The 22,796-nt window shown below is 47.9% G+C and overlaps 1 protein-coding gene across 1 annotated transcript; it reads left to right on the top strand.

Moving 5' to 3' along the window:
• Window positions 1-5,845: 5,845 nt before the first annotated feature.
• Window positions 5,846-22,473, top strand: LOC147272365 (uncharacterized). Its single transcript, XM_086202807.1, has 2 exons — window positions 5,846-5,932; window positions 20,614-22,473. The coding sequence occupies exons 1-2, from the start codon at window positions 5,846-5,848 to the stop codon at window positions 22,414-22,416; spliced, it is 1,890 nt and encodes a 629-aa protein (XP_086058933.1). The 3' UTR covers window positions 22,417-22,473.
• The last annotated feature ends 323 nt before the right edge of the window (window positions 22,474-22,796 follow it).

Genomic DNA, 22,796 nt, shown 5'->3' with positions numbered 1-22,796 from the left:
TTCACAGCGGGGCTGCGAGCAACAGAGCCGACATGTTGAGTTTTACTCTCAGCGGGTGTGTCGCTGAGTGGGGAAAAGCGGTTGGAAATATGAAGGGGTTGGTGGGCAAACACGGGCTTGCTGTGTCTAGGTTTCCCTCATGATGTCTCCCAGCTGCTCAGGAGCTGCAGGGGACCTGCTAGCAGTGGCTCCGTACCCGCCAAGGTGGACTGAAGCGAAGGGACTAGCGCTAGCCTCAAGGACTACAAACAAACTACACTTATTACACGTACCATTAACACTAAAGGAGGTAGAGGAAGGGAGAGGCAGAAAGAGAGAGAGCAGCCACAGCTAGTATGCTAAGGTGATCTAGTGGACCTGTGGCAAATATAACAAATAGAACGAGGAATTTCAGAGAAAAGTCCTGCAAAAGACTTAAATGACAGAAACCTATGTATTACACCAATACGTAAATTAGGAGTACACCTGAGGGAGGATTGAGAGAGCTGAACACAGCGACAGTATTACAGGCAGGAAATGACACAACACGCTCACCATAAGTCTCAAGGAGGAGCTTCCAACCAGGGGACCAAGCCTTGCCTCCAGTGCCACTAACAAAACTGCATTTAACAGACTTATCAGAATCAATGAAGGAGGCAGAGGAGTAACTAAATGTGGCACACGGAGCAGAGGGAAAGACACCATCGCTTGCGTGAAGTGGAGAGTTACGAAGGCAGAAAGACTGTTGCTACAAGATGGATGGTCTTTTAAACTTAAGCCAAATAAAGCCATTATGTATGTAGTTTTGGCAGGAAATTAGCCAGGATGATCAAACTTTAGCTAGTGCAATGAAGCAAGGCACTACGTTCAAAAAGAAACAGGAAGTGAAGTCACACGCTTACAGCTAGGCTGGGTGAACAAAACATCTTGGTTTCCCAGGACATGTCCCTTTTTTTTTTAAACAAATTTCTATTCATAAAGAGGGAGGCATACTTGAAGTAAACTTTGAGAATCTCATTCCTTGGCAGAGTGTTCTGGTTTTCGGTCATCAAATTCTGGTCACCCTAAATTATCGTATTTTAAATGGAGAACCAAGTTGATTTGATTGTGGAAAAAGAGCCAATGTGGCTCACAGTAAGGAACAAAAAAAATCCCTCTACCATTCCTGGAATCAGTCAGGAACAACAGGGGAACAAGTCCCAACATTTAGCACACGGGTGACAGACTTCGCAGTGTGTTATGATAGTAAAAATGTATTGCACGCATGATTACATCCATTTTACTTGTGTTCCAACATGTATCAACAATGTTGGGCAGACTGTTCATTAACCCTGACTCCAATTATTTTACATGCACCCAGAGCCACTGCCCTACACTGGCTTTGAGAATAGAAAGTTTCCCTGTTCAGGAACCCCTCCTGCGCAAAGGTCTCTCCTTTCTTGGAGAAACAAGGACATTTGACTCTTTCCTTGATGAATAATTTATATCAAGTGAGTCGACATTTCTTCCATATTTGTATATACGCATGTATTTCTTGAAATGATTTTGTCCCTTTTTCCATGCCAAGAAAGCCACCTTGAATTTGAAAATGCTTTCTACTATCCATGCTAGCCCTCTTCACCTTGTAGAAACCACATCATATCCTGACGAATCAAACCCATTTAGTGTTGCTGCTTTTCATTTGCTTCTTTCTTATCAAATATCTGAAAACTGCATGTCTGCTCTGCTGCTTTGGAGACCAATCATTTTGCAGACGCTTTTGTCCAAAGCAACGTACAACACAAGCAAGAATTCAGACTTCAGGAAAAACCCATAGTAAGCGCAAAAGTGCTTCAGTTGTGATTTGGTCAAAGGTATTGGCATCTAGATCGAAGCGAAGTAAAATCTGGTCAAGTGGACGTAAGTTTATCTTGAAGACGTTTCACCTCTCATCCGAGAGGCTTCTTCAGTTCTAGTGAAGAGTGTGGAAACTCCAGCTTATAAACCTATGTGGGAGTGGTCAGTGCTATTGTGGTGGAAACGATCCTCCCGAGACTCACCTGGCCTCTCCAAACGACAGTCGTTGTGCGGTGTCAGGGAGTTTCAGGGGTGGTCGTTAGGGAGTTTCACCGACCACTCAGATGCTAAGGGGCTGTGCTGGCAGCAGCCGTTCCACATGGGTCTTTCAGCTGAGCTCTTTGGGGAAGCTTTGAAAGGACTTGGTTGTAAATAGGTGAGAGGAAATGTCGCAGTCCACCTCCTCTGTTCAAAGATGGTTTCTCTATCTTGACGTGGATGGCTTCTTTAACTCCTCTTTCAAACCATCTGTCCTCTCTGTCGAGGATTTGGACATGGTCGTCCTGGAAGGAGTGGCTTTCTCAGGAACCCCTGCCACATAGGGGATCACTATGTTTTTTCTCCTGCCTTCTTCATCTTCCCTCCTCCTGGAGCTCTCCTCCTTTCTGAACCTGGAAGAGGATTTTACAAAGGTCCAGTCTGGGAAGCCACAAGTTTTAAGTGCTCTTTTCAGATGCTGCTGTTCTTTTTTCGGGCCTTGGACGCTGGTGGGGATGGTCTCCGCTCGGTGTTGCAGCGTCCCTGATGACACCTAACTTGTGCTCCAGAGGATGGTGAGAGTCAAAAAGCAAGTATTGGTCAGTGTGGGTGGGTTTCCTGTACACATCCACCCTCAGGCTCCTGTCCTCTTGAATGTAGACGTCGCAGTCCAGAAAGGGCAGATGGTTGTCTGTCACATCCTCTCTGGTGAACTTGATGTTGTCGTCTACCGAGTTGATGTGTGCTGTAAACGGTTGTACCTCCTGAACCTTGATCTTCACCCAGGTGTCATCAACGTATCGGAACCAGTGGGTGGGGGAGGGTCCACTGAAGGAAGTCAGGGCCCTCTGTTCCACCTCTTCCATGTATAGGTTGGCCACGATAGGAGATACGGGAGAACCCATGGCACAGCCGTGTTTTTGCCTGAAAAACTTCCCTCTGTACTGGAAGTAAGTTGTGTTCAGGCAAAGGTCCAGAAGTTGGCCCTGTTGCTGAGGGTGTTGTCCAGCTGTAGGCGTTTCCTCACTGTTTCCACAGCCTCCACGGTAGGGACGCAGGTGAACAAGGAGGTCACATCGTAGGACACCATTGTCTCATCTGGGTCCAGCTTGAGTTCTCTAACCTTGTTCACGAAGTCAATGGAATTCTGGACGTGGTGGTGGGTTTTTCCTACCAAGGGGGCTAAGATGGTCGTGACGTACAACATCGACAAACACGTCGCCGAGTTTATGCTGCTGACAATGGGTCGGAGCGGGGCACCTTCCTTGTGGATTTTGGGGAGGCCGTAAATCCGTGGAACTGCGTCTCCGGGGTACAGGCGGTGATACTCCAAGCGGTTGATGATTTCCCCCTTTTGCAGCTTCTGTAGGTGTTCCACCACTTTCTTCTTATAGCTGCTGGTGGGGTCGCGTTTTAAGGTCTCATATGTGTGAATGTCACTGAGAAGAGAAATGATCTTGTCCTGGTAGTCAGTTGTGTCAAGGACCACCGTGCATCTTCCTTTGTCAGCCGGAAGGATGGTGATGTTCTCATCTTTGCTCAGTGCATTCAGGGCCTTCCTTTCCCGGATCGAGAGGTTGGAAGAGGGGACCTTCGCTTCGGAGTGGGCCGCTGTGACCTTGAGTCGTAGTTCGTCTGCTTCTGTGGTGGAGAGGTTGTTCTTCTTGATGGCGGATTCTGTGGCAGTGATGAGATCCACCGTCGGGAGATGTTTCGGGGTGACAGCGAAATTCATTCCTTTTGCAAGGACGCGTTTCTCAGGACTGGTGAGCTCCCTGTTGGATAAGTTCCTTATCAACCTGAGTCCGCTGGGGTTGGGCCTTCTGTTTCTCGTTCCCGGTCGAGGCGAGACTGAAGGCGAGCGAATTTCCTTTTCTGCCTCTCCTTGCTCTTCTGATGTTGATAGTTGGGCTGTCCCAACGAAGGAGTTGACCTTGTCCAAGATGGCGGGTGGCAGAAATGGCGATAACTCTTGATTAAGGTGATCTAGGTTGATGTGATTGTCTCTGGTTGGAAAGTTGATGAACTTGTAGAATTTGGGAAACACCGCCTTCAGTTCCACATGAAAGTCTCCCACTACAATCACAGCCGCCTCCGCGTTGTGGTTCATCTGTCCGCTGATCAGGCAGTAGAGCTCCTCTAATGCTAACTTAGCATTAGCCCGCGGTGGGATGTAGACGGCCACGATGTCGATGGACGAGAGTTCTTTAACCAGCTTGAACGGTCGGCATGGTCGGCATTTCACGGCCAGGAATTCCAGATCAGGAGAGCAGAATGTGCCGACGGTGTGTGTGGCTGTACACCAGGAGTTGTGGACATACAGCGCCACACCACCGCCTCTGCTCTTACCTGACCGCCCGGAACAGAGAGCGCCCCGCGATCTCCACCGCTGCGTCCGCGATGTTTTCGGCGAGCCAGGTCTCCGTAACAATGGCAACACAGCTGTCCATCCGGCGAGAGATGATCCGTAGCCGTACCTCGTCGATCTTGTTGGCGAGCGACCTGGCGTTGGTGAGGAAGAGACTCAGGAGAGCCGGTCGGTAGGGGTTAGCTTTTAGCCTAGCACGCACGCCGGCTCGCTTGCCCCTCTTTTGTTTACAGCGTCTCCTTGGCAGCAGTGGGGGGATGGTGAGGAGCCCCGGTGTCCAAAGCAGCTCCGGTGGGACAAAGTCCAATTTAGGGGGTGTGCGGAGACCAAACTGGACTCCAAAGTTCCACAGTTCAGACCTGCTGTACTGTGTTAGAGCGTCCAGCAAAGTGCTGAACGTGAAAAACAGTAAAAAACAAATGAAGACAAAAACACGGGAGCTACACCAACTATTTTTTGGTTGATAACCTTCTTTTTCAGGGGAGCTACGGCATCAAGTGTCCCAAGGAGTGCTGCTGCAGTGCTGTCCACAAGATACGCTGATTTCACCCCCACCCAGTTAGACTAACTGCCCATTATATTACTACAAGGTGTGGCGGACTTCGAGAGTGCAGCTGGGGTACCTTTTTCTGGGCAGATCCATGTCTCAGTCCTCAGTCAATAGGACAGAATTCATCAGTTCACTGATGAAACCCTCACATTCAGGTCCTTGCCCTGACTGACACTTCCAAAGACCAAACGTTACCAAGTGTGGGCTGGGACCTCTTTCTGGGAGTGCGGACAGGTTTTGCGGATTGTGTTTGTGGTAGACTGTGCGTTTTCTCCGATTGCCAACAATGACCGGGATGTGTGTGAGACACTGTGCATTAGACTTAAGTCAGACAGGTGGCAGCAGTAGTCTGTGTCCTAGCTCGGTGGACTTGCGCAGGGAGACTCACAGGTCTTTACTTTTTGTGGGCTGACGCTCAAGCAAGCGCACTCTGTGCCGTTAGATACCTGATCACAGTCACAGCTGTTTCCAGCTTGACCAATTGCGCCCGGCTGAACCGCCCCTTTTTGATTTCACTTGGGAAGCAAGCAATAGAGGGTGTGACCCGTGTCAGCTGACCTCACCTATTGTTGTAGAGAGAAACTGAAACTCCAGTGCTGGAGTCATGGTCAGTCACAAAAAAAATACTGTGTAGTGCAATGAGGAATGCTCTGACTTGTACATTGGGGAAACTAGGCAGCCACTACACAAACGCATGGCACAACACAGAAGGGCCACCACCACAGGCCAGGACTCAGTGGTCCACCTCCATCTCAAGGAGAAGGGGCACTCCTTTGATGACCACAAGGTGCGCGTTCTAGCCAGAGAAGACAGGTGGTTTGAGAGAGGTGTGAAGGAAGCCATTCATGTCAAACTAGAACGGCCATCTTTGAATAGAGGAGGAGGCCTCAGACATCACTTGTCTCCCACTTACAATGCTAGATCCCTCCCAAGGAGGAGCAGCCATCATTCTCACCTGCAGCCAGGTGACCCCAACGACCCTCCCAAGAGGGCTGGGAGAGGTAACGACAGCCCAGCCAGGCCAATGACTCTCACTAACACCTGACGAGTCATTGGTTTCGGGTCGTACGACCATTTTTTTGCCACCACCCTCATGGTAGATATATAGCTGATATTCCCCACCAGGATTCAGAACTGAAGAAGCCTCTTTGATGAGAGGCGAAACGTCTTCTACTCACGAGGTTAGTCCAGTTGCCATATTTTATGCTTTTTTGAGAATTCACAAAATGCTTCCTGAGACTAGTACTTCTGATCTAACTTAGTTACAATTAAAAACCTGTAGGAATTAAATTAAGTTGTTATAAGTTACTCCTCCAGATTTGGGTGTAGGCTTATACAGCCTCGGGGCAGACAGTTTCTACTGGCTGGGTGGGTGACAACACGAAGGAAGCAGCAGAGGACGTGTTAAACTGCAGCTCTGCCTGTTGGTCTGAACTCTGGCCTATGTTCCTAGATAAGAGATATGCACCATCCAGTTTATTAGCCACGCTAATCCCTGACAAGCACCCAAAGTAGGATGGATGCCCTCTCTCCAAATCAGACCAGGCTTTCCCCACAAGGAGCTCCAATTGTCTCTATAAGCCACGTTGTTATCTAAGCACCACCTAGTCGTCACTCGCTAAATTGGGCAGTGTAAGGGAAATTATCCAAGTAGACCGTTGAGAGTTGCTAATTCTCTAAAGAATTACAGACTCTGTGTGATGAATCAAATCTCTTGAATGCATGCGGCATGGAGAGGAGACTGCTGAGTGTTTTCTCTTGATCTGTACAATGACCTTTATACCATTCAACAACAAAGGGGCAGATGATATCCACATCAAAGCAATGACTATAGGGTATAGGAAATTACACCTGTTCTATTGCCCTTTTGTGCCTTGAGGTCAGGGTGGCCACAGGAACTCATAAAATACTTCCTGAGACTACTACCTCTGCAGTTTTCTCAGGCCCGCTGCTGTAGGAGTTGACTCAATAGATAGGTCAGAGTCCAACATTGTTTTAGCGTAGTTGCACACCGAAGCCATGTTAACTTGTTAATTCCCACTGGCAAAGCCGGGTGTCATCGACATGTATTACAATCTTACTGTGTTTTGCCAGCAGCTTTAGATTTGCCTCAACATCGCCTGCTCTGGCTCCTGGGATGCACTTTATGCTCGCTGGAGTCTCTACCTTCACGTTGTGGAGAACAGAGCTGCCCATGACTAATGTCCGCTTCACAGCGGGGCTGCCAGCAACAGAGCTGACATGTAGAGTTTTAATCTCAGCGGGTGTGTTGCTGAGTGGGGAAAGGCGGTTTGAAATATGAAGGGGTTGGTGGGCAAACATGGGCTTGCTGTGTCTAGGTTTCCCTCATGATGTCACCCAGTGGGACTGGCTGCAGGGGACCTGCTAGTGGTGGCTCCGTACCCGCCAAGGTGGACTGAGAAGATCCTGAAGCGAAGGGACTAGCGCTACCCTCGGTGCGGAGCCAGGTCTCTAACTCACTTCGTCTTGCCTCCAGGACTACAAACAAACTACACTTATTACACGTACCATTATCACTAAAGGAGGTAGAGGAGTAACTATAAACATCTGGCACATGGAGAGGGAGGGAGAGGCAGAAAGAGAGAGCAGCCATAGCTAGTATGCTAAGGTGAGCTAGTGGATATGTGACAAATGTAACAAAGAATGGGGAATTTCAGAGAAAAGTCCTGCTAAAGACTTAAGTGACAGAAACCTATGTACTACACCAATACGGAAATTAGTAGTACACTTGAGGGAGGATTGAGAGTCGAACACAACATAGCGACAGCATTACTACAATTCTACAATTTAATTTCGCTTTTGTCCAAAGCAACGTACAACAAGCAAGAATTCAGACTAAAGGAAAAACCCATAGTAAGCGCAAAAGTGCTTCAGTTGTGATTTGGTCACAGGTATTGCCATCTAGTGGCGTAAGAAGTGTCGACCCCCCTTTTTTTTTTTTGGACAAACATAACATCACACAACACAGTTAGTGCTACAAAATCGTTAAGTGCCTAGGTGTTCTCTTAAAAATAGAAAAGGGACTCAGCAGAACGCACAGAGTTCGGGAGTTCGTTCCACCATTTGGGAACAACAGGAGAGAAGAGTCTGGCTAGAGATTTAGAGCAGCGCTGGGCTGGAAGCACCAGGCGTCTTTGGCATGCAGAGCGTAGTGGGCGAGAAGGAGAGTAGACCTGGATCAGGGATTCCAGGTAGGCTTGAGCCATTCTTGTGATTGTTTTGTAAGCCAAGAGAAGTGCCTTGAATTTGATCCTGGCTGCCACTGGAAGCCAGTGAAGAGAAACCAGCAGTGGGGTGACATGTGCCCTTTTTGGCTGATTGAAGACCAGACGTGCTGCTGCATTCTGGGTCATCTGCAGCGGCTTGAATGAGCATGCAGGGAGGCCTGCCAGAAGAGAGTTGCAGTAGTCAATGCATGAGATGACAAGAGCCTGAACCAGAAGCTGTGTGCTCTGTTGGGTCAGAAAGGGTCTGGTCTTCCTTTTGTTGTAGAGGGCATAACGACAAGACTGAGAAACTGAGGCCACATGAACCTTAAAGGTCAGCTGGTCATCAATCATGACACCCAGGTTTCTGGCTGAGTTTGTGGGTACAAGTAGGCTCGAGTCAATTTGGACACTGATCTGAAGCTGAGCAGATGGACAAGCTGGAAAGACCCTACGTTCAGTCTTAGACAGATTCAGTTGAAGGTGGCGTTCCTTCATCCATGTGGCGGTATCAGCCAGACACGCTGGTATACGATCTGAGACCGTTCTGTCATCAGGTGGGAAGGAGAGGAAAAGCTGAGTGTCGTCAGCATAACAGTGGTAGGACAAGCCATGGGAGCGGATCACTGCACCAAGTGAGGTGGTGTACAGAGAAAAGAGAAGGGGACCAAGCACTGACCCCTGAGGAACCCCAGTCGATAGGCCATGTGACCTAAACACCTTTCCTCGCCATGACACTCTGAAGGATCTGCCTGTGAGGTAGGACTTGAACCACAACAAGGCAGAACCAGATATGCCAAGCTCAGAGAGTGTGGAGAGGAGAATCTGATGGTTCACCGTGTCGAAGGCAGCAGACAGGTCCAGCAGAAGTAGGACAGAGCACTGACCAGCAGCTCGAGCTCGTCTCAGTGACTGACAGGATTGCAGTCTCAGTGGAGTGGTCACACCTGAAGCCAGACTGAAAAGAGTCAAGTAGGTTGTTGTTCAGAGACCTGGTTAAATACTGAGCGCTCCAGTATTTTTGACAGGAATGGCAGAAGTGATACTGACCTGTAGTTTTCAACCTTGGCGGGGTTGAGATTCGGCTTTTTGAGCAGTGGGGTGACACGGGCTTGCTTAAAAGTAGCAGGAAAAATGCCAGTTTCCAGGGAGGAATTGATAATGTGTATGACTGCAGGTTTGATAGTGGGCAAAATGGTCTGCAGGATGCTGGTGGGTATTGGATGAAGAGGACAAGCTGTAGGTTTTGAGCTCTGGAGACCTCCTCCTTTGCTCCTCTGAGTGAGGATAAGAGTGAAGCAGCAGTGGCAGGTTGGTGCTGACTGGACTGGTCAGGCTCAGAACTGGTTGCCTCCTTTTTTACCTAGAAGTTGCTGCAATCAGAAAACATGTGTGAAGTCAGTGCAGTGGAGCAACTGGAGGAGAAAGCAAGGAGTTAAACGCCATAAACAGTTTTCTGGAATCAGAAGTGGCACAGATCTTGTTCTGATAGAAGGCTTTCTTAGCGGACTGTAAGCATGAGGTGAAGGAAGCAAGTTTCTGTTTGTATAAGGACAAGTCAGTGGGTTCTTGGGATTTATGCCACTTTCTTTCTTTCTGCTGCCCTGAGTCCGGTTGTTTTTTCTTGGCTGGTTTGGACACCAGGGGCCAGAGTGGATGCCAGAGAGTTTCTGTAGCCTAATTAACAGAAAGTGAGGAGAAGTGCGAGTGGTCTGGCATGACGGAGTTCACCTCATCAGACAGCTGTGCTGCTGTGAGGGACTTCAGGTTTCTGCGGAAGGAAACGGTCTGTGTGGGTGTCTGCAATTGCGGAAAGGCAGCCACAAATTTGACCAAGAAATGGTCTGACAGGTGGAGTGTGGTAACTGCTCCGTAACAGATGTGACAGTTACGAGTCAGCACCAAGTCAAGGACTTTACCAGCTTTGTGGGTGGGAGGAGGAGGAGATGCGTGCCAGAAAGTCGCAAGTGCCAAGCACCTAACGACCTCCAACACTAAAACAAAACCAAGCAAGTTTCAGTTTACCTAAGCTGGCTCAACCTCCTTCTGTCTTAGATTGATTTCAGGCAGGAAATGACGCAACACGCTCACCGTAAGTCTCGAGGAGGAGCTTCCAACCAGGGGACCAAGCCTTGCCTTCAGTGTCAAACAAAACTACATTTAACAGACTTATCAGAATCAATAAAGGAGGCAGAGGAGTAACTAAATGTGGCACAATGAGCAGAGGGAAAGACGCCATCGCTTGCTTGAAGTGGAGAGTTACGAAGGCAGAGACTGTTGCTACAAGATGGATGGTCTTTTAAACTTCAGCCAAATAAAGCCATTATGTATGTAGGTTTGGTTGGAAATTAGCCGGGATGATCAAACTTTAGCTCATGCAATGAAGCAAGGCACTACGTTCAAAAAGAAATGGGAAGTGAGGTCATACGCTTACAGCTAGGCTGGGTGACCAAAACATCTTGGTTTCCAAGGACATGTCCCCTTTTTTTTTTTTTTAACAAATTTCTATTCATAAAGAGGGAGGCGTACTTTACTGTGCATTAACCCTGACTCCAATTATTTTACATGCACCCAGAGCCACTGCCCTACACTGGCTTTGAGAATAGAAAGTTTCCCTGTTCAGGAACCCCTCCTGTGCAAAGGTCTCTCCTTTCTTGGAGAAACAAGGACATTTGACTCTTTCCTTGATGAATAATTTATATCAAGTGAGTCGACATTTCTTCCATATCTGTATATATGCATGTATTTCTTGAAATGATTTTGTCCCTTTTTCCATGCCAAGAAAGCCACCTTGAATTCAAAAATGCTTTCTACTATCCATGCTAGCCCTCTTCACCTTGTAGAAACCACATCATATCCTGACGAATCAAACCCATTTAGTGTTGCTGCTTTTCATTTGCTTCTTTCTTATCAAATATCTGAAAACTGCATGTCTGCTCTGCAGACTAATATTAGTGACCACTATACACAAACACATGAACATAGAATATCCAGGAATACACATTGATCTGGGCAGCACGACCCTGAACCAGTAGCCCCTGCCAACCTTCCCCAATATTGATTGCAGTATGAACTCTGCAGCTCAGGATGAAAGTTACACATTACAGGTGTCAAGTATTCCAGTACATTAGACGGCTAGCATGTAAAAAAAAAGTGAGTATGTGTATGCACAGGTTGGTTCCATCTGACTTGATCACAATAAACACTTCCTGCTAGTCAGTTTAGTCACATTTAAAGGGTTGCCTATGGAATATGAGTCATTGCCAAGCAGTCTTATTGCAAAATAATTTCATTTTTCTTGTTGAAACTTGGTCAAATTCCAAAAGTTCCTCTCATTGAGGCATGTCCTCAGTTATATTTTTTGGAATAATCCTCGGCCTTCTGGTCGGGGGGGGGGGGGGTTGCTGTCATTTGGCAACTGGCAGTTTTAGTTTTGAGCTCTTACTACCTCAAATCATCCTGCCTTTTTCTGACTTGTTATATCACCCACATACTGTAAATCAAATGTTTGTTTTTTTAGCAGAGTTTGGCAGTTTACTCTCCTTCACTACCACCACCTATGAGAGTTATTAGGGGACTTTGACATTCTGGTTGTCAACATAAAAGTTAGACCAGCATCTGAATTCCTCATCCAGATGTTGACTGTTGTCACCATGTCTCCAGTAAAACTCATGGACATGGTCACACCCTCAGTTTAATAACTGAAGATTAGTTGGACTAAAGCCAATAAACTATCAACTTACATCATCATGCTGCTATCCTTTTTAATGTCCCTCCTGTGCCTGTGGTCTCCAAACAGAGAGGCCATCAATGTTTCAGTCCCATCACTTCCCAGACTGCCGAGCATTTCCATCAAGTTTCTCGGCAGCTTGATCAACGTGTCTTTCTAAAACACTGTACGGCAGCACAAGGCACTGTTGCCACTCAACAATCCAAACCCTGTCCTGCTTCAAGTAAAACTCCTCCTTGGATAACTGACCTGCCAAGTATTAGAAGGGCTTGGAGATATGCTGAGCGGAAATGGAAAGCCTCCAAACTAAGGTGTGGTCTTATTATGAAGGATCTTTTTAAAAAGGGTTTTAACAGAACTGTCAAGGAAAGATCTAAATACATCTCAACTTACTGCTGACCCCCCATAACCCTAGGCTGTAGATCCAGGCTCAATGGGGACGGCCTTCTGCTTTGACCAGTTAGGGGGAAAGAGAGCAGGAGAGAGAGGCAGAGACAGACAGATAATGGAGGAAGATAGATATGCAGAAAGAGAGTGGGACAGAGATAGTCTCTTCCTTTCTCTCTCTCTCTGATGGACAGATAGGGACGTAAGCGGGTGGTAGCTTGAGCCTCTTCCGGTCTGTAGCTTCCTCCAGCAGCACCCGGGATCTGGGATGAGGGGAGCTCGAAGGCTCCGGAGAAGAAGACGAGTTAGTAATATGTATGACACATATAGGAAGACAGGAGTAGAGAGAAGCCCAGTGCACCATGGGAGATCCTCCGGCAGTCTAAGCCAATAGCAGCATATCTTGGTTGCTGCTTCTTCCACTAGGCCAACTAATACGCAGCCATAATGTGTCCTACCATAACTATGCAGATGACACTCAGATCTATGTGTCTCTGACAGCAGGTGAACATGGACCTGTGGATTCACTCTTCCACTGCATCCAACATATAAGCATGTGGATGCAAAACAACTTTCTCCAGCTAAACTCAGAAAATACTGAATTAATCGTTTTTGGGCCACAGAAGCAAAGAGAGTGTGATCAGTCACCTTGAATCCCTTTCTCTAAAACCAAAACAAAGTTCAGATCTGAGTCCAATATTACCCCCAGATTTCTGACCTAACAGCCACATAAAGTCAGTAATATCAGCAGCCTTTTACCATCTAAAAAACATTGCCAAAATCAAAGGTATAGTGTCTAAACCAGACTTGGAGAGACTAATCCATGCATTTGTCTCCAGTAGGTTAGACTACTGTAACGGCCTGCTCACTGGTATCTCTAAACAAGCTGTTAAACAACTACAATACATTCAGAACGCTACAGCTCGAGTCCTGACTAGAACCAGAAAATACAACCATATTAGTCCAGTGCTCAGATCTCTGCACTGGCTTCCTGTTGCTCAGAGAATAGACTTTAAGACAGCTCTGCTTGTTTTCAAGTCTCTTCATGGTCAAGCACCAAAGTACATCTCTGACATGTTAGACCCATATGAGCCTTCCAGGTCTCTGAGAACCTCAGGTAGAGGTCTCCTACAGGGGCCCAGAGTCAGGACTAAACATGGTGAAGCTACTTTCCAGTTTTCTGCAGCTAAAATCTGGAACAGTCTTCCAGAAAATGTGAGACAGGCATCAACTGTGACAATGTTTAAGAACAGGCTGAAAACTACTCTGTTCAGTCGTGCATACAACAGCTGAAAGTATTTTATCTGCACTCTTCTCCTTTTCTTTAAATTAATGATTCTATTTATGTTTTATGATTTTATCTGCCTTTTTGTGATTTCAAGATTTTTCTGCAACTGTAAAGCACTTTGAGTTGCCATGTGTATGAATTGTGCTCTACAAATAAACTTGCCTTGCTTAAGGACCAGCCTAAGCAGCCCTAAAAATAAGCCTGATCAAAAAGGAAGGTCTTTAGTCTGCTCTTAAAGGTCGAGAGGGGGTCTGCATCCCGGACTGAAACTGGGAGACGGTTCACAGGAGCGGAACCTGATAGCTGAAGGCTCTGGCTCCCAGTCTACTTTTAGAAACTCTAGGAACCACCATTAACCCCGCATCCTGGGAGCAAAGGGTAATGGATAATAGGGAACTAGGAGCTCTGTCAGGTATGAAGGTGCTTGATGGTAGAAGGAGAATTTTGAATTCTATTCTAAATTTGACAGGGAGCCAATGCAGAGAAGCCAGTACAGGAGAGACATGGTCTCTTCTACTAGTTCTCGTCAACACGCGGGCAGCAGTGTTCTGGATCAGCTGGAGAGTCTTTAGGGACCTACTGGTGCAGCCTGATAAGGAGGGAATTGCAGTCATCCAGCCTGGAAGTGAAAAAGGCATGGACTAGTTTTTCTTCTTTTTGAGACAGGATGTGTCTGATCTTAGGAATGTTTCATAAATTAAAGAAGGCAGTCCTAGAAATTTGCTTAATGTGGGCATTAAAGGACAGATCCTGATCGAAGAGAACTCCTAGGTTCCTTATGGTCGTGCTGGGGGCCAAAATAATGCCTTCCAGGGTACCTCTCATTAGATAGGGTGTCTAAGATGTTTGGGGCCCAGGACAATGACTTCAGTTTTATCAGAGTTTAATAAGAGGAAATTATGGGTCATGCAAGTATTTCTCCTTGAGACAGGCCTCCAGTTTAGTCAGCTGATTTCATGGGGATGCATTGATAAGTACAGCTGTGTGTCGTCAGCATCACAGTGAAAATTGTTTCCTAATAATGTGACCGAGAGGAAGCAGATAAAGGGTGAAGAGGATTGGTCCAAGCACAGAGCCTTGAGGAACACCATAAGTGACTGCAGTGGTTTACAAGGGTTTATCATTCGTTCGTACGAACTGAGATCGACCTAGTTAATATGACCTGGACCAGTTACGTGCAGTTCCTTTAATACCAATGACTTGATACCATTGATCACCATATCCTTCTACGGAGACTGGAACATAAGCTGCATTGAGATCTAATAAGACCAGCACAGAGATGAGTCCCTCATCTGATGCTAGTAGGAGGTCATTGGTAAATTTAACTAGTGCTGTTTCTGTGCTATGATGAATCCTGAAACCTGACTGGAAATCCTCTCATAGGCTGTTGCTATGGAGAAAGTCACAGAGCTGTTTGGCAACTGCTTTCTCCAGAATTTTGGAGAGAAATATGTTGAGCTGGAACTGTAGTGTCGTGGTGCAGGAGAAAGTGGGTCCTGATTCCTCCTCTTTTGCTGAGTCCCTTGTTTTGCCTATCATGTTCATCTGCTAGGCCCACTCCTGAATATCACTCCCTCCACGTCCAGTGACTCAGTCCTCAGGTGCTTCGTAGATAAACTTGTTACCCGAGGGCTCCTGCAATTTTTGGCCAAACTGTTCTCCTAACTGCCCATTTTTAACAGTCCATGTAATGTGATTAATTTAATCCTCAGCTCTTGGACATTGAGTTCTCCCCAATTTGCACTGGACACTTTTTATTCTGAATTTTTTAAAATTCAATTGTCACATAAACATGTCATCAGATACCACAACCCTGGCCCTATCCTGTTTACAAAGACGTCACCTGAGACTACCTCTAAAAAGGTAGGTTAACACACTCCACTCAGTCTCCATGCTGTCTATACAGAGCAGCAATGCCTATTAAACCCTTGTTGAACACACTTTATAAAAGGAAATTAATTAACCTTATGTTGTCCATGGTCCATTAATATGGAGCAATGAGTGCACAGTTTCACCTTTTTGTTGTTGAATGGTAAAGGGACTCAATCTATACAGCACTTTTCTGCCTCAGTACTTTACAATGTCATCTCATTCACCCGCTCACTCACACACTGATGCTGGAGGCTGCCATGAAAGGCACCAAACCTACTCATCAGGAGCAATGAGGGGTTCAGTATCTTGCTCGAGGACAATTTGACATGGTCACCGGGGGTGAGGGTCAAACCAGTGTCCCTTTGATTGCTAGGCTGCCACTGTAATTCTGAGCCACACCACCCACATATACATGCAATATATAAATATATTTGAGTTGTCCAATACTGCTGTCAAAAAGGATCACCATCTGTACTATTAGTTCTGGCTTGGGGTGGATGGCAGGATCCAAAGCAACCAGGGAAGAGACCTACATGAGTTTTGGGGCTGATACATGCACACATCCCTGGGTGGGTCAGTGGGAAGCAAACTATAGAGAAAAAGAAGGAACCAGGAGGACTGTGGGGGGTATAAATAGGCACAATAGCTGAATGCCACACAAACATCTGCATGATTGACTGTTTGGCTGGACTGCAATGGCCTGACAGGAGGACTGATTGCAAAGGAAGATTCAAATTGTATGAGAACTGCAGGTGAATGTGGAAGCTGAGGAGCCTGATAATTCAGGTAACATGAGGGCAACAAACAGCAAATCATGACAGAGGATCAAACAAAGACTGACAGGAGGAACAGAACTTAAATACAAACTCAAATAATGACCCAACAAGAAACAGGTGGGTGACCAGGTGAGCAGGAAGGAGCTGGTTAGACAGAAACCCTGGGAACAAGGCTGTGGCGGACAAAGACTAATGAACTGATGAGATTCAGGTGAAGGATTCAAAAGGAGAGACAGGAAGTAAGGCAGACATGACACGAGAGGGAAGAATTTCAAAACAAAACAGGAAGTGACTAAATACCTGATCAAGCTAAGAACCAAACCAAACACCAAGAAAGAGAAAGCCAGAGTACATGATGACGCAAAATAACTGTCCAAAAAGTAGAAGTCCAGATGGTCCATGACACTCTGAAGCATAATTTATGTGTGTAATCTCAAATGTCTTCTGTGATTAAGGAGACACGCTCTATCTTAACAGGACTGCTCTGAATGTACATGGTGGAGCATCCTCAAGGATGCTGAAATATCTGGAGACTGTCTAGACCTTTGGACTATACAGACACTGTGTTAGGAGTCCAAAATAAATGCAGAGAGTATGTGACCGTACAGAAACTGTCGAGCTGTGTCCCACCGATAAGCCTTGGCTTTTTGGGGAGGTCTACACCTTGCTGAGGCTCCATAATGCTAGTGGTCATGGGAGCAACCTAAAAGAGGAATTACAGAGGCCAAAAAAGGAGTCCTGATTCTACTTTAACACGAAGGGTTCAAGGTGCTTCAGGCAGGGATTTCAGGCTCCAGGCTTCAAGACTACAGGCCACGGACAGTGAACACCCCGCAACCTCAACCCCTTTTTCTCACAGTTTGAGGCTGAAAATGACGGCGCAGTACAGAGTTGGGCACTGTCTCGCTCCAACCAGGCTCGCCAGCTGACAGTGCAAAGAGGGTCTTCTCCAATATCGCAAGTCAGAAGGCTGCTGGCCCAGATCAGAGCATGAAGGGCATCTTCAGACATATTCATCCTCTCCCTCAGCCAAGCCAGCATACATCTCTGAATGACTTCTGCCTTGTAGCCTTGAACTCAACACACATAGAGGCTGAAACCCATGACTTGTCATCTATCACGATTCCATTCTACTAAATGTCTAAAAGCGCTTGCATTCTCTAGGCAAGCTGAAGGAGGAGGATCTTCCCATCCCAGCCATGGCATCAGCTTGACATCACCTGAACAGGAAAGTAAGGACGGGTGAAAGAAAATCCTCGGAGCGCTGCATGCGCAGGGCAAATGTCATCCTCAGGGATGTCACCAATCCCTCTCAAGACAAGTTCACACTCATGGAGTCTTTAAGACAAAGAACAACTAAAACAGCTTCTTTCCCACAGCAATCATACTGTTAAATGATGGAATATGCCCTGCATCTGGGAACTGCTCTTACAACTTTATATTCTATTTAATTGTCTTATTCACTCATACATTTTGCAACTTATTCGAAGTACTTAATAGTTTCTATCAATTGGTTTTTTGTTGCAATGTACTATTGGTTGGTGAATGGATGAATGGATGCTGACATTTTTATGTGGAAGTGACAAAGGAGTTGGAATTTTTTCTGGGATCACCTGGGTCTCATCTGGTAATCAGCTCCTTCCCCACCTGTGTCTTGTTGTGTGATTAGTTCACTTTGTATTTTTTTTTTTTTTAAACCTGTCCTGTTCAGTAGCTGGGGCAAGCAGCATCAATGTTCCTGGTGCCTTGTTGTACTGAAGCAGTTTTATTCTGCATAGGAGGGATCTGATAAACTCCTCCTATTGCCATTTATGTTTAATTTTATTAGGAATGGTGTTGGTACATTGATAAAGCGACCGGACTGAGGCTCAGGAGTGGATAAGAAGAGAGAACAGGGACAGGACAGGGAAGACAAGGGGGAGGGGGGAGACAAAAACAACAGTGATAGCAGAAAACAACAAAACAACAACAATAAAGAAAAAACACAAAAAACAAACAAAGAAAAAGTAACAACAACAAAAAGAAAAAAAACATTGGTTACAGAATTTCCGGTGCAGGCTTACCATTTGGTTTAATTTAATTTTAAGATAAATGTCTGAGTGTGTTTATGGGTCAGTTGTACGCTCCATGCGTGTATGTGTATGTGCTACGGTTTGTCTTGGATGCTGTGTGTAGCTGGCTGTAGCTGATGTGGGGGGGCCAGGACATCGCACCCCCAGTCCAGGATAGCAGGTAGGTCAGGACCAGAGCACCCAGAAATCCCCAGGACACGGGGAGCCCCAGGCCACCCCTCCCCCAGGAAACAGCCACAGGCCCAACCCATGCCAGGACCCATAGGACAGCATAGGAGCAGCAACCCCCACCCAGAAGCAACCCACAGAGAGACGGGACAGAGATGACCCTGGTCCCACTGGGCACCCCTCCCCCCCACAGCATGAGCAGAGCCCAGGGCCCGTCTGGCCCGAGACCCGACCAGAGCCCCCCAAGAGGTCCGCCAGTGGCAAAGCTGACACCCACCCACACCCCACACCCAGGCGGGGCAGCCAAAGGCCACCACAACGACCAGGCCCACCGCCCCCAAACAGAGCTACCCTCTCCCCAACCCACGATCCCCATCCCCTCTACTCATCCCCTGTTCTCCCCCCAGAGCAGGCGGGCTTCGGGTTATAGGGCACCACCAGCCAGCCAGCCGGGACCCCCCACTCCCCCGAGAGGCCCAGCCCACCCGCCGGTGTCGAAGGCACGCACGCCCAGGACCACCACCACCGGACAAAACAATCATACTCTCATCTTCCTCCATACAAGGGCTGAGTACTCCATAGATGCTGATACAGTCCAGGGCACCTCAGACTTAGTGAAACCGCCAGCGAGCGATCCACTGCACAACAGCAGGGCTTGTGACCAACCCCAGCCCAACCACCATGGCAGGAAGAGGACCACCCCCTCCCAAAGAGCCCCGGCCAGGCCCCCAGGCCTGCAATCGTGCAGTTAGCAAAGGAGGCAGCACTGGACCCACTCCCTGCCCCAGCTGCCCCCCCATCCCAAAATGTGTGCAGGGTGTGTGTTCTGCATGGGAATGTAGATGTGATGATGTGGATGACTAGAATGTAGTTAAAATTGGCGGAGGCACCCAGGGCATGGGAGCCCCGCCGGCTGCAGACGGCAGAGTCTCCCAATACATCCTCATGCACTCCCCCAAGCCCTAAATGTCTACGATGTGATTAAAATTGGGGGGTCCAGCCCCTCAAGGCCTAGTGACACATAAGATGTGATGGGACAGAGAGGCAATGAGAGGGGCTGAGGAATGGGCCAGACCTGCAGGGGGCCAACTTCCAGATTGGCCCCGCTGACCACCTCGTCACCACTGCAACCAGCCGACAGGGAGTCTAGCCTCCCTGGTCCAGGGGTCAGATTGGAGCACCAAGGGGCACTGTCCGGAGATCTGGGCAGAGGGCCCACCACCGCGCAGTGCAATGGCAGGGAGGGCCCAGGCCCCCAGTGCACAGCGGAACCCCCAGCCAGCAGCCCGTGGTCAGGGCCCCCAGTTTGATCAGCATCAAGGAGGTCAGCCCCCATCCCTCAGATGTCCCCCAGCATCCTCCCTTTGTCCGGAGTGGCGACAGTCCAGGACACCGTGCCAGGGCCCAGCCCGCCCGAGGATGGGCCAAGGTTAGCAAACCCCTCCCAAATGAGGTTGCGACCCCCTGGGGGAGCGGCAGGGCCCCAGGCGCCAAGCAATCCACCTCTACCTCACTCTCCACCCCCTTATCTCCCCCTCCCTCTCCAACCACCACCTAACCTTCCTTCCCTACCCTCCTCCCATCGTCCGGGGGCAAATATGCCCCAGCCACCACGGCAGGCCCCAGCATGCCCCGCCAGTGCCCGTTCACTTTGTATTTAAGTCAGATTTTTGGAACCACTTCTAGCCAGACTCTCTGGCCAGTTGACAGTTCGTTCATGTGCCCGTTGAGAGACTTTGGGTCCACTTTTGTTTTAGTTTGTCTTTGGTCACTTAATATCCTGCCACCACACAACATGGCTACAGACCTCACAGAAAAATGTCCTGTCCTAAATGAATGTGTCCTAGCTCAGTAAATTAGCACAACAGAAGCTCTCAACGTACCACAAAGAACATCACAAGTTTTGATGGAGGTTTGGTTCTGAAAACATTTGTAGTTGAGGTCATGACTTCCTTCCTAATGAGCTGCAGTAATGTTAGTTAACTTCGATGTCTGTGTAGGTTCTCATTCATCCAGGTCATCATAGATCGAAGCGAAGTAAAATCTGGTCAACTGGACGTAAGTTTATCTTGAAGACGTTTCACCTCTCATCCGAGAGGCTTCTTCAGTTCTAGTGAAGAGTGTGGAAACTCCAGCTTATAAACCTATGTGAGAGTGGTCAGTGCTCCGAAGCGAAGGTCCCCTCTGCCAACCTCTCGGTCCAGGAAAGGAAGGCCTTGAATGCACTGAGCAAAGATGAGAACATCACCATCCTTCCGGCTGACAAAGGAAGATGCACGGTGGTCCTTGACACAACTGACTACCAGAACAAGATCAGTTCTCTTCTCAGTGACATTCACACATATGAGACCTTAAAACGCGACCCCACCAGCAGCTACAAGAAGAAAGTGGTGGAACACCTACAGAAGCTGCAAAAGGGGGAAATCATCAACCGCTTGGAGTATCACCGCCTGTACCCCGGAGACGCAGTTCCACGGATTTACGGCCTCCCCAAAATCCACAAGGAAGGTGCCCCGCTCCGACCCATTGTCAGCAGCATAAACTCCGTGACGTACAACATCGCCAAACACGTCGCCACCATCTTAGCCCCCTTGGTAGGGAAAACCCCCCACCACGTCCAGAATTCCATGGACTTCGTGAACAAGGTTAGAGAACTAAAGCTGGACCCAGATGAGACCATGGTGTCCTACGATGTGACCTCCTTGTTCACCTGCGTCCCTACCGTGGAGGCTGTAGAAACAGTGAAGAAACGCCTACAGCTGGACAACACCCTCAGCAACAGGACCAACCTCAATCCGGACCAAATCTGCCAACTTCTGGACCTTTGCCTGAACACAACCTACTTCCAGTACAGAGGGAAGTTTTTCAGGCAAAAACACGGCTGTGCCATGGGTTCTCCCGTATCTCCTATCGTGGCCAACCTATACATGGAAGAGGTGGAACAGAGGGCCCTGACTTCCTTCAGTGGACCCTCCCCCACCCACTGGTTCCGATACGTTGATGACACCTGGGTGAAGATCAAGATTCAGGAGGTACAACCGTTTACAGCACACATCAACTCGGTAGACGTCAACATCAAGTTCACCAGAGAGGATGTGAAAGACAACCATCTGCCCTTTTTGGACTGCGACGTCTACATTCAAGAGGACAGGAGCCTGAGGGTGGATGTGTACAGGAAACCCACCCACACTGACCAATACTTGCTTTTTGACTCTCACCATCCTCTGGAGCACAAGTTAGGTGTCATCAGGACGCTGCAACACCGAGCGGAGACCATCCCCACCAGCGTCCAAGGCCGGAAAAAAGAACAGCAGCATCTGAAAAGAGCACTTAAAACTTGTGGCTTCCCAGACTGGACCTTTGTAAAATCCTCTTCCAGGTCCAGAAAGGAGGAGAGCTCCAGGAGGAGGGAAGATGAAGAAGGCAGGAGAAAAAACATAGTGATCCCCTATGTGGCAGGGGTTTCTGAGAAATTAAGGAGAATCTATAATAAGCACCGCATCCCTGTGTCTTTTAAACCAGACAACACTCTGAGACAAAGACTGTTTCACCCCAAAGATCCCACCCCTCACAGCCAGAAAAGCAATCTGGTATACGCTGTCAGATGCAGTGAGGCCTGCACGGATCTCTACATAGGGGAAACCAAACAGCCCCTCAACAAGCGCATGGCCCAACATAGAAGAGCCAACTCTGGAGGACAGGACTCAGCGGTTTTCCTCCACCTCAAGGAGGAAAGCCACTCCTTCCAGGACGACCATGTCCAAATTCTCGACAGAGAGGACAGATGGTTTGAAAGAGGAGTTAAAGAAGCCATCCACGTCAGGATAGAGAAACCATCTTTGAACAGAGGAGGTGGACTGCGACATTTCCTTTCACCTATTTACAACCAAGTCCTTTCAAAGCTTCCCCAAAGAGTTCAGCTGAAAGACCCATGTGGAACGGCTGATGCCAGCACAGCCCATTAGCATCTGAGTGGTCGGTGAAACCCCCTAACGACCACCCCTGAAACTCCCTGACACCGCACAACGACCGTCGTTTGGGGAGGCCAGGTGAGTCTCGGGAGGGTCGTTTCCACCACAATAGCACTGACCACTCTCACATAGGTTTATAAGCTGGAGTTTCCACACTCTTCACTAGAACTGAAGAAGCCTCTCGGATGAGAGGTGAAACGTCTTCAAGATAAACTTACGTCCAGTTGACCAGATTTTACTTCGCTTCGAGTTAGTTAACTTCCTGTTCCTGTGCTTGGCCTAACAGTGCTTTGTTGCACGAGCTAAAGTCTGATCATCCCTGCTGGGCATTACTAGGGAGTGTTGGTCAGGGGACAGATTACCTCAGCCCAACA

Source organism: Aulostomus chinensis, chromosome 1 (genome assembly GCF_037954235.1).
Source record: "Aulostomus chinensis isolate RoL2024-O1b breed Wild chromosome 1, RoL_Achi_v1.0, whole genome shotgun sequence".
In the NCBI taxonomy this organism is placed as follows: domain Eukaryota; kingdom Metazoa; phylum Chordata; class Actinopteri; order Syngnathiformes; family Aulostomidae; genus Aulostomus; species Aulostomus chinensis.
The sequence above is the reverse complement of the archived record's forward strand: the minus strand, read 5'-3'. Positions and strand labels throughout refer to the sequence as shown.